This window comes from Aspergillus novofumigatus (assembly GCF_002847465.1).
Source record: "Aspergillus novofumigatus IBT 16806 chromosome Unknown P174scaffold_9, whole genome shotgun sequence".
In the NCBI taxonomy this organism is placed as follows: domain Eukaryota; kingdom Fungi; phylum Ascomycota; class Eurotiomycetes; order Eurotiales; family Aspergillaceae; genus Aspergillus; species Aspergillus novofumigatus.
In genome coordinates, this window is record NW_020194282.1 from 747,177 (window position 1) to 758,574 (window position 11,398).

The 11,398-nt window shown below is 50.1% G+C and overlaps 4 protein-coding genes across 4 annotated transcripts; 2 read left to right on the forward strand and 2 right to left on the reverse strand.

The window, feature by feature from the left end:
* Positions 1-179: 179 nt before the first annotated feature.
* Positions 180-2,055, reverse strand: P174DRAFT_464171 (putative ATP-dependent Clp protease; the record flags this gene model as incomplete). Its single annotated transcript, XM_024830353.1, has 5 exons — positions 180-1,044; positions 1,065-1,275; positions 1,326-1,583; positions 1,637-1,926; positions 1,976-2,055. 5 exons carry the CDS (start codon positions 2,053-2,055, stop codon positions 180-182), a joined length of 1,704 nt encoding a protein of 567 aa, XP_024678363.1.
* Positions 2,056-2,938: 883 nt separating this feature from the next.
* On the reverse strand, positions 2,939-3,983 carry P174DRAFT_435127 (FAM207/SLX9 family protein; the record flags this gene model as incomplete). The annotated part of the gene is made up of 2 exons (XM_024825914.1): positions 2,939-3,486; positions 3,833-3,983. The coding sequence occupies 2 exons, from the start codon at positions 3,981-3,983 to the stop codon at positions 2,939-2,941; spliced, it is 699 nt and encodes a 232-aa protein (XP_024678364.1).
* A 222-nt stretch (positions 3,984-4,205) lies between these two features.
* P174DRAFT_445665 (glycerol-3-phosphate dehydrogenase family protein) lies at positions 4,206-5,903 on the forward strand. The gene is made up of 3 exons (XM_024828394.1): positions 4,206-4,253; positions 4,401-5,555; positions 5,615-5,903. Exons 1-3 carry the CDS (start codon positions 4,241-4,243, stop codon positions 5,668-5,670), a joined length of 1,224 nt encoding a protein of 407 aa, XP_024678365.1. The 5' UTR covers positions 4,206-4,240; the 3' UTR covers positions 5,671-5,903.
* A 384-nt stretch (positions 5,904-6,287) lies between these two features.
* Positions 6,288-11,316, forward strand: P174DRAFT_445667 (putative glycogen debranching enzyme Gdb1). The gene is made up of 3 exons (XM_024828395.1): positions 6,288-6,707; positions 6,764-11,090; positions 11,154-11,316. The coding sequence occupies exons 1-3, from the start codon at positions 6,490-6,492 to the stop codon at positions 11,220-11,222; spliced, it is 4,614 nt and encodes a 1,537-aa protein (XP_024678366.1). The 5' UTR covers positions 6,288-6,489; the 3' UTR covers positions 11,223-11,316.
* The last annotated feature ends 82 nt before the right edge of the window (positions 11,317-11,398 follow it).

Below are 11,398 nucleotides of genomic sequence, written 5' to 3' on the forward strand. Positions count from 1 at the left end.
TTCGCTAGATTCCAGAATTTCCCAAACGCCGTACGGACTTAGCATATAAAACCCAATCGCTCGCTGCTTGAAGTTTGCCTGGTCAGATCCATGACTATGTAGGTATCGCATGCCGGCTTCGTATATACACATAATCAAAACTCGCTTAGATGACCGTCAGGTCACACAGCGTATCTCGCCTAGAATCCCGCTGCACGAGTCCGGTACTCTCGAAAATTGGCGATACTAGGTTGATTCTCAGACCCTTGACCTTTTGTTTTCTTCTCTTTCTCGCTCTTCTCCCTCCGCATTTTCTCCTCCCACTTGCTCTCCTCCGCTGCAATCAAGGAATGAAAACGGCCGCCCTGGCCTCGGGAAAGGTATATCGGTTTCTCCTTACGATCTGCTACGGCCTCTGTAATGAGCACAAACTTGACGCTTGACCCGGGAGTCTCGAACATGGCATCGCTTAGAATATTTTCCATCTCCGTGCGGAGGGCGCGTGCCCCAGTTCCCATGGTGAAGGCGTTGGCAGCGACCTTGTGCAGGGCTGGGGTTGTGAAGCGGAGCTCGATGCCCGAGAGGGAGAAGAGGGTGGTGTATTGCGCCAGCAGTGAGTTTCGGGGTTCTGTTAGAATTCGGACAAGTAAGGGTTGAGACAGTGCTGAGAGTGCAGCGGTGACCGGGATGCGGCCTACTAATTCTGGAATGAAGCCGTAGTTTTGCAGATCTGTGGGGTTGAGAAGGTCCAGGGCGTTGAAATAGGGTGGTTCGCCGTCTGGTGATGTGGGTGAAGCCGCTGTGAAGAATGGCAGGTGTTTCTTGTACAAGGCTTCTTCTTCGGATCCTGGTAGGATGGGAACAGGCTGGTTGGATGTAGTGGCGAGCGGATCTCCGGGTCGATGAGTTGGACTCGACTGTGAGCGGACAGGTTGGCCGAATCCCATCGACCCGTGCGATATCCGGTCCATGATGACCTTATGAAGTCCCACGAATGCGCCTGAGAATATAAACAGAATGTTATCAGTGCGCACGTTGTATATTTCCCCTTTCTGGGGGCGTTTCCTGTAGGAGATTGCGAGAACGGAGGGTTCCCTAAAGGGTTGTTCGATGGATATGAGCTCGGGGAACCACTTGTTCGGTGAGCATTCCTCTCCTGCTTCGCTTGAACTTGGACTGTTGTGCCCTCGATTATTTTAAGCAGTGCCTGCTGCACTCCTTCGCCACCGACATCTTTTCCATGACTGACTTTGGCGGCCGCTATTTTGTCCACTTCATCCAGCACGATAATCCCCGCTCGGCTTGCTCCACGTCATAGTTCGCAGCCGCGAGAAGTCGGTGAACACATACCTCTGCATCCTCTCCGATATATCCTGCCTGCGTGAACGGCGTACAGTCAGATACGCTGAATGGCACCGAGAGAACTTTTGCAAGTGTTTTGGCCATCAGTGTCTTGCCCACCCCCGATGGTCCTAGTAAGAGGATGTTGGATTTTTCCAATTGAAGTGGAGACGAGTCGCTAAGAAGTGCTTCATCGGGATTGGACGTCGTTGACTTGGGACTGGTGGGTAAACGAACGGTGCGTTGCTGTCCCGGAAACTCGTCTTTTCAATGTTTAGCGTAGTTTGAGAAGGATATCAAGGGATATAAGGCTTACCCTCTGCAGGATGATGCTCCAATGCTTCTCTCCGGGCTCGCCTTGCTAGCAACTCCGCGTTCTCTTCCTCCCTTCGTTGAAGCTCTTGCACTCGCTGGTAATGGTTGAATACAGCGACACTGAGAATCTTCTTTGCTCGATCTTGTCCAACCACAAACTGATCTAGATATTGTTTCAATGCCTTGGGTGTTATGCGAGGAGCCCCAAACGCCGGAGTAGACCCCAGAGGGCCAGCCGTTGGTAACCCAGCTTCATAGATGCCAGACCACGGCTGGTTTGTAAAATCCGATCTGTTAAACTCGGAGGATGTGGGAAAGGATTGAGCAGAAGATGTAAAACCGCGACTTGCCCGACAAGTCTGGCAGATAGCTAAATGCCGATAACGGAGCAGGGAACTGCGATGTGCTCTTGAGGCACATTTAAGGCCATGAGCGCGAATCGGTAGTCGCAGCATCACCAGGCGCCAGATTATGTAGAAAGATCTCAGGAAGAGTTCCAAGGCAGATAAGTGTATCGCAAGTTAAGTCTATGAGATCTGGCGAAGCAGCGAGGATGACGCTGATAAGATGATGGGGAATTGATAGCTTTCCCCGCAGCACGTGAGCGATATATCGGCCGACGGTATCCGACGGGCCGTCGCGTTGTGATCACTCTACCCAAGAAGACGGCTCCATGCAAGTCTGAAATGGCAGTGAAATGGCAGCACATATGAGTCCAACAAGGAAAAGGAAAGATTCCTACACGTGATTGATTCGGTGGTTAAAGCGAAGGTGAAGCCACATATTTTAAACAGTGCAGAAGGGGAAAAAAAGCCCCAGTAGCCAGACGAATCATTTCTAATATTTTCAGAAGTATTCTCGACACTATCTCGTGCTGCCATTTTGTCATTGTGTGTAATGACTATTATGTCCAAGGTTGGCTAGAATTGCAGTCGACGAACTGATTCAAGATCCAGCCAAATCTCAGGGGTCTGTCGAGTTTTTGAGTCTCAAGGCCGAGATTTCGGTGATTCAAGACTAAGAGACACCCCCTGAGCTGCTTCTAATGTGGATATGAGCTTTATGAGCGCATCCTATGGAACCTGAGCGGCGCCCGCTTCGGCAAAGCAGCATTACCGCCGACAGGTGCGATGAAAAGGCGTCCTCGCACAGCTCGATCCCAGTCTTATGGGGCATGGACTCTATGACCGAAATAGGTCACAGTTTCGGGTGGAGGTCGATCGAGGTTTTCATCCGTACAGAACACGACAGGTGTGATTGGCCAAACACCCTTCCGTAGAATATCGACATACTTAAAGTGCGCTCATGGCTTCGTCTTAAAAGCGGGCTGCTGCTCCATTGTCTGTGAGATAAAGTTTCGCAATGCTGCCCACCGATTCGAAGTGGAGCTGGGTTCATTCTGAGTCTCTGTGACGGGTTGCACATTCGTTTGAATGGTCGCCATCTGAGCCATGTTCTTCGCGAAGCGATCCCGTTCCACCTTCTCTAGCTTCTGTCTGCGTTTCATCGCACCTGGCTTATGCTGCAACGTTTTCTGCTTGATGATGTTCACTTGACTGCTGGGATCGTTCATTTCCGTTTCTGTTTCAGGCAAGGCATCGGCAAGCGACTCGAGATTGGCAACGAGTTTCCTTGATGCGCGACGCCGCTTAGGAGTCTTCTGGGAGCTCTTCTCAATCTTTGATACGAAGCTGGCATGTTTGATTATACGCTTATCTCTTTTTGTTGTTCGAAAGTCGTCTTCGAAATAAGCCGACTTGGTGGATGGAACGGCACCTTTTCCACCAGAGGGCTTGTTGGTGGTGGTGGCTGACTTCTTGTTCGGGCGGATCGGAGCCTTGAGATAGCATACTGGTTAGATTTACATGCAAATTGGGGCAACAAGAGCCTTACCATGTCGAAAAACAAGATTTGGTGTGTATCCAAAAGTATCAAGCAAACTATGGAAAAGGTTGCTATGATTATCGAAGCTGGAATTCTTTTCTCCCTGCTAATCCTGTTGTGGGCTAGTGTAGATAACCCCCATGTTCTAGATAAGCCCCTCATTCACCGCCCACATGATTACCTCAACAGTGCGTGATTTTCCCCCCCCCCTTTGAGTGGACCCCAGTCTAGTAGTCCTGCTAAATCACCTCCGTCGTCCCTGGTGTGACCCTAACAGATAATCCCTACTGGCTAGCCAACCAACGAGACGTACGGCCACATAGATAGTAGGTACTTTCCATGCCGACCGAAAAATTGAACACTATCAACTTATGAAATTTCGATTTCCCTTGGCACCCTAGCCGCCGACTCGGAATCGGAACAGGAAGATCCACATTCACGGGTACCAAACCCGCCTTGTCCATTTCGGTCTTACATCAGAGGGCCACCGCAAGGTCTCTCTGATTGAAAGAATTGCCATTCGCCTTGCAGAACTCCGTGGATGCTGTCTTCAGTGCGCCTTTTATCTCGTCGGACCTGCTTTCCTGAGTCTCGTGCCACTGCCATCTTGCCTCGGTACCCGGCTTCTCAGTTCCTAACCACTCGAATCATAAGAAAAATTTCGCCTCTGTCGATCAGTTCGAGGGCTTTTAAACCGCTAGTTCTCAGTCCTGTTCGGTTCATGTCTGGTAGCAGTATCGGATCTACCTTCAACCATACGATCGAAGCATCCAAGATGAGCTCTCTATCACCGCACCCCGGAAGCACAAGGTCGCCGTAGTCGGCTCAGGGAATTGGTATGCTTATGATATGCTGGGTGCGGTTGAATGCGAAATGGGAAGCTGACTCCATTTTCTTGAATAGGGGCACTGCTATCGCTAAGATTGTCGCCGAGAATACAGCCACCCACGACTCCATCTTCGAGAGAGATGTTCAAATGTGGGTATTCGAGGAGAAGGTTGAGATCCCCAAGAATTCCCGGCACTACGACCCATCTTCGCCCTTGTGCCAGGGACCCCAGAATTTGACCGAGATAATCAACAAGACACATGAAAATGTCAAGTACCTACCCGGAATTGCCCTTCCTGAGAACATCCGCGCCAACCCATCTGTGGTAGATGCTGTGAAAGACAGCACCATCCTGATCTTCAATCTTCCCCACCAATTCATTAACAAAACCTGCGAACAAATCAAGGGCAAAATTTTACCCTATGCCCGTGGTATTTCCTGCATCAAGGGCGTCGACGTGACTGAGGAGGGCGTCAGTCTGTTTTCTGAGACTATTGGCAAGACACTAGGAATCTACTGCGGCGCCCTTTCTGGTGCGAACATCGCCAATGAGGTTGCCCAGGAGAAGTGGTGCGAGTCGAGCATCGCTTATGACCCCCCACACCTGGATTCTAAGGCCCCGTCTCCGAATCGATCCCCCTCTGCATCCACTGTGGATGTAGTTCACTTTGAGCACAAGGATGTTTCTGGCCAGCTTTCGCAGGTTAAACTGCAGCCACTGCCGTCCGAATACCCTCCCGTTGACCACGCCGTCCTGAAGACCCTCTTTCATCGCCCCTATTTCCACATTAGGGTAGTGAGTGACGTTGCAGGAGTCTCCCTGGGGGGTGCTCTGAAGAACGTTGTCGCTCTCGCTGCGGGATGGGTCGATGGCATGGGCTGGGGCGACAACGCCAAAGCTGCAATCATGCGAGTCGGCCTTCTTGAAATGGTCAAGTTCGGTGAAAAATTCTTTGGTGCCACTGTCGACACGAGGACCTTCACCGAGGAGAGCGCAGGGGTTGCCGATTTGATCACAAGCTGCAGCGGTGGGCGTAATTTCCGCTGCGCCAAACTTAGCATTGAGAGGAAGCAGCCCATCGACAAAGTCGAGGAGACGGAGCTCAATGGCCAGAAGCTTCAGGGTACTTTGACCGCTGTTGAGGTGAACAAGTTTCTGAAGAAACAAGGTCTTGAGGACGAATTTCCTTTGTTCACTGCAGTTTATCGTAAGAGCCCCTTGTACTTTGTGCCGCTTTATTTGTTCCCAATTACTAACCGGTCATAGGCATTCTTGAGGGCTCCATGTCTGTTGAGTCTATTCCATCTTATATTGAGCGGTAAATACCTAGGATCTGATGTCATGTCTTTTTCTTTTGTGCTCATGTTTCTCTTCCTTGTGACAGCAAACCGAGTTCAGTACCTAACGGAGTGCATGGGGTCAACGGTGGTGGCGCCAGTCAGGCTGTCATGGCCAGGTTATGATAGCCTGCTTTGGGGGTATGGGAAATAGTAATATCGTTTCCTTGGGGGCATTGTTTCATCTGGTAAATAATTTGTCACGGTCTACATTCAGCGCATAGAACAGATGGAAGTTGAGCATAGAAAGCAATACAGTTCAATCTTAGTCACGTTCGATTCCACTTCTCTACTTTGAAACTGGAAGTCTCTATCGATTGCTTTATATTACTACGCATTATCATGACATAGAACTGCATAAACCCCTGGTTCATTAACAATCCCAAACAAGTATCTAGGGGTGAGATCTGCGTCGAGGAGGTCCGTGGATCGAGTTGTTGCGTTCCAGACCCTGTGGCTTGAATGTTTTTCCCGCTGCCAGGGAATGGCTGGATCATCTAGCATGATGTCACACGGCCCCGCGGGGCTTGGGTGACTTTCAGATTTCAGGCACATCCGTGGAATCGTTAATAAGCTGCACCCATCCTTTCTCCCCAATTGACTTTCCACTTGTATCTCTTTCAATTTGCTCATTACTATTTATCTGTTTGCGGTGTTCCTCGGTGGCTTCTTTTGAATCATCCACCCAAGTCGGTACACCGACAACTCTCCGCAGGCCAACACCGGAGGCTACCACGCGGAGCGACTGTTCTGTTAGGGTATTCGGGATCAGGAAAAACGGTCTCGAAGTGACTGTCAGAAGTAATGGCCTCTCCGCAGCAGGTTTACCTGCTCCCTTTGAAAGATGATGGCTCTCCAGATGTGCCTGGGGGATACATATATCTGCCACCGCCCAGTGACCCTGCATATATATTACGTGTCGTGATTGAGGGCAGCAGTTCGATTTGCAGGGAGGGAACACTATGGGTGAACATTCCCGAGAGTGGCAAGCCATTCGATCGCTCGGTATTTCGGAGCTTCAGGTCAGAAGAAGTCCCGACCTGAAAAGAAGCCCGTCATATGCCTAATTGTGTTGCAGATTGGAGCCAGATTTCAACAAGAATATACAGATCGATATTCCTATCACCTGCCCTGGATCCTTTTTGTTCTACATCACATTCACACCCCTACCTCGTTTCTCTGTCGACCCTGTTCCGACCCCTAAACCAGCGAAAACACCTTATTACTACGTCGATGTCGCACCGAGGTTGACGCTTCGTGGTAAAGATTTGCCTCTCAATGCGCTCTCTATATTCTCCGTGTTGTCTAAATTCATGGGCAAATATCCCACGGATTGGGACAGACACTTGAATGGTATCAGCCAGCGCAACTACAACATGGTGCATTTTACACCGTTGATGAAGCGCGGAGCTTCAAATTCTCCATATAGTATCTTTGACCAGTTGCAGTTCGACGGCGGTGCTTTCCCCAACGGCGAGGCAGATGTCGCGCAAATGATCTCGAAAATGGAGAAGGAATACGGACTTTTGTCATTGACCGACGTTGTGTGGAATCACACTGCTCATAATAGCAAGTGGCTCGAGGAGCATCCAGAGGCTGGTTATAGCGTGGAGACTGCACCATGGCTTGAGGCAGCTTTAGAATTGGACACCGCTCTATTGAATTTCGGTCAGGACCTTGAGAAACTAGGTTTGCCCACTGAGTTCACGACTGTGGATGACTTGTTGACTGTCATGACCGCACTACGAGAGAAGGTGATCAGTGGCATCCGTCTCTGGGAGTACTATATTATTGATGTCAAAGCCAACGCTGGACATATCCTAGAAACCTGGAAAGCTACTGGTTTGAAAGACTCCGCGTCCGAGAAATATGCGGGAGTGGATATCGGCGGATTCAAAGATTGGCCTTTGAAGCAGCAGGCAGATCTCATACGCCAACATGCCATTCCTACGATCAAGCAGGTTTTGGGACGGTTCGGCAGAGCGATTGACCCTGAATTCGGGTCTCTGATCCTGACTACTATGTTCGGGAAGTATGACTCTTCAAATTCCGATATTGCCTCGATTGAGACGGCGCTGGCAACTATACTGGATGAGGTCAATCTGCCATTCTACGAGGAGTACAATGCAGACGTCTCTGAAATTATGAATCAGCTATTTAACCGAATCAAGTACATCAGGATTGACGATCATGGTCCAAAACTTGGGCCTATCACGGACGAAAATCCTTTGATTGAAACTTACTTCACCAGGCTACCTCTTAATGATATCACAAAGAAGCATAGCCCCAAAGCACTAGCCCTTGTGAACAACGGCTGGATCTGGAATGCGGATGCTATGCGGGATAATGCTGGTCCTGATTCGAGAGCCTATTTGCGTCGTGAAGTCATTGTTTGGGGCGATTGTGTCAAGCTCAGGTATGGCTCATCTCCCGAGGACAATCCTTTCCTTTGGGACTATATGACCAAGTACACCCGCCTTATGGCCAAATACTTCTCCGGCTTCCGGATCGATAACTGCCATTCAACGCCGCTGGCAGTTGCAGAATATCTGTTGGATGAGGCGCGTAAAGTCCGGCCAAACCTTACAGTCTTTGCCGAGCTCTTTACGGGGTCCGAAGAAGCGGACTACATCTTTGTGAAGCGGCTTGGTATAAATGCTCTGATTCGCGAGGCTATGCAAGCCTGGGGTACCGGCGAGCTAAGTCGGTTAGTCCATCGTCATGGCGGCCATCCCATAGGCAGTTTCGATGTCGAACTGCCGTCAGCGGGAAGCAGTCATGCGATTGCCTCCGCCGGGGTCAACCAGAACCGAGAAAAGATCTCTCATATTCGTCCCTGTCCAGTTCAAGCGCTTTTCATGGATTGTACACATGATAACGAAACACCAGCACAGAAACGTGATGCAAGAGACACATTACCCAATGCTGCTCTCGTTTCAATGTGCGCCTCTGCCGTCGGAAGCGTCATGGGCTATGACGAGATATATCCCAAACTTGTGGATCTTGTTCACGAAAAACGGCTATACTTTTCGGAGTTCTCGGAATCGGCCGAGGTTCATCATGACTGTGAAAGCGGCGGAATTGGGGGTGTCAAGAAGCTGTTGAATGAACTTCACACGATGATGGGAGTGGAGGGATATGATGAAACGCATATCCACCATGACGGAGAATACATCACCGTTCACAGAGTGCATCCCAAAACGCGCAAAGGGATTTTCCTGATCGCTCACACTGCTTTCCCGGGGCATAGTACCAATGCGGTTCTTGCGCCCACTCATCTCGTTGGAACGCAGGCCAAGCACATCGGAACGTGGAACTTGGAAGTAGACTCGAGCGATAGCATGAGAGCAGAAATCCTAGCGGATAAGGATCACCTGCGAGGACTGCCTAGTCGGATTCGAAAATTCGAAGGCACAAAGGCCGAACAGCAAGGCGATGATACCATTATTTCAGTTCTCGATACGTTCGCTCCGGGATCTATTGCACTCTTTGATACGTCCATCGCCAAAGCTGAACATGCGGCGGGGTTGGAAAACCACATCGCTGAGGGAGCAGATGAAGCTTTTGCAAAGCTTAATCTGATCGATCTCAATTTTGTCCTTTACCGCTGTGAGGCGGAAGAAAGAGATTTGAGCGGAGGCCAGGACGGAGTCTACAACGTCCCCAACCATGGGCCGTTGGTCTATGCTGGTCTTCAGGGATGGTGGAGCATCTTGGAAGATATCATCAAGCACAATGCACTGGGCCATCCACTTTGTGATCATCTCCGTCAAGGCCAGTGGGCTCTCGATTTCATCGTCGGGCGCATGGAAAAAGCGGCAAAGAGGGAAGGATACACTGCACTGGAGAAGCCTGCTAAATGGTTGCGAGAGAAGTTTCAGGCGGTCCGCGATTTACCAAGCTTTCTGTTACCGAGATACTTCGGTATCATTATCCAGGTGGCGTACAATGCTGCTTGGAAGCGTGGCATTCAGTTGCTGGGTCCCGATGTACGACAGGGACAGGAATTCATCCATCAACTGGGCATGGTTAGTGTGCAGGTAACTGGCATTGTGAAATCTGCATCTCTTTGGCCTACAAAGACCGTTCCCAGTCTTGCAGCTGGCCTTCCCCACTTTGCAGTGGATTGGGCGAGATGCTGGGGCCGTGACATCTTCATATCCCTTCGAGGCCTCTTTCTTTGCACCGGCCGTTTTGATGATGCCAAGGAGCATATCCTAGCATTTGCTAGTGTGCTCAAACACGGCATGATCCCGAACCTCCTAAGTAGTGGCAAGCTACCCCGGTACAATTCTCGAGACTCCGTGTGGTTCTTCCTCCAAGCCATTCAGGACTACACAAAGATGGCACCCAACGGCATTGAAATCTTGAAAGAGAAGGTTGCCAGACGCTTTTTGCCTTATGACGATACCTGGTTTGCGTATGACGACCCTAGGGCATATTCAAAGCATTCGACTATCTCGGAGGTCATTCAAGAAGTCTTCCAGCGACACGCGCAGGGTTTGTCATTCCGAGAGCACAACGCCGGGCCCGATCTCGACATGCAAATGATGCCGGAAGGCTTCCAGATCGATGTCAAAGTCGACTGGGAGACGGGAATAATCTTTGGCGGTAGTCAACACAACTGCGGTACGTGGCAAGACAAGATGGGAGAAAGCGGGAAGGCGGGCAATAAGGGCGTGCCTGGTACACCTCGCGATGGTGCCGCAATCGAGATCACCGGGCTGCTTTATAGCGCTTTGACTTGGGTTGCCAGCTTGCATGAGCGCGGGCTCTACCCACGGGACAAGGTTGACATTGCGGACGGGAAGTCAATTACTTTCAAGGAATGGGCGGCGAAGATCAAGCAGAACTTCGAACGCTGCTATTACGTCCCAAAAAATCCCGAGGAAGATGGTCAGTACGATGTTGACCCCAGCATTGTCAATCGCCGGGGTATTTATAAGGATCTTTACAAATCCGGCAAGCCGTATGAAGACTATCAGCTCCGCGCCAATTTCCCCATTGCCATGACCGTGTCCCCAGACCTTTTCACACCGTCTAAAGCCTTGGGCGCTCTAGCTCTCGCAGACTCGGTCATTGTCGGCCCCATCGGTGTCGCTACTCTGGATCCATCTGATCTCAACTATAACCCTAATTACAACAACTCGGAAGACTCGGACAATTTCTCGACCGCCAAGGGTAGGAACTACCACCAGGGACCCGAATGGGTCTGGCAGCGGGGATTTTTCCTTCGTGCTTTCCTGCACTTTGACCTTGAGCGCCGGAAGACAGCAGAGGAACGGACCGAGACGTATCAACAAGTGACTCGACGCCTAGAGGGTTGCAAGCGCGCCCTGAGAGAGAGTCCATGGAAGGGCCTCACAGAGCTTACAAACAAGAATGGAGCTTACTGTGCAGACTCTGTAAGACGCTTACCCTACCTCCTGCATTTTTAATACATGAAAGCTAATACAATCTTGCTATAGTCTCCCACTCAGTCATGGTCGGCAGGATGCTTACTTGACCTATATTATGACGCCTCCAGACATTCTTGAGACATTTTGTGAGGAAGCTTCGACATTAATGATAGTTGAAGAGAATTGGATATAACGTTTGCATATTAGAAGTAGACCAAAGCTATGATATCCGTAAACTCCGTTTATAAGAGTCGCAATTCTAAGCATTTCCCTCATTGCATGAAAGTTGTGCATTACTTATGTGCATAGCTTAG

Coding starts and splice junctions, on each gene's coding strand:
- P174DRAFT_445665 (XM_024828394.1), top strand. Junction 5,556..5,614: donor TTTGTTCACTGCAGTTTATC/GTAAGAGCCCCT, acceptor AACCGGTCATAG/GCATTCTTGAGGGCTCCATG.
- P174DRAFT_445667 (XM_024828395.1), top strand. CDS start 6,490: ATGGCCTCTCCGCAGCAGGTTTACCTGCTCCCTTTGAAAGATGATGGC. Junction 6,708..6,763: donor TCGGTATTTCGGAGCTTCAG/GTCAGAAGAAGT, acceptor ATTGTGTTGCAG/ATTGGAGCCAGATTTCAACA. Junction 11,091..11,153: donor GAGCTTACTGTGCAGACTCT/GTAAGACGCTTA, acceptor ATCTTGCTATAG/TCTCCCACTCAGTCATGGTC.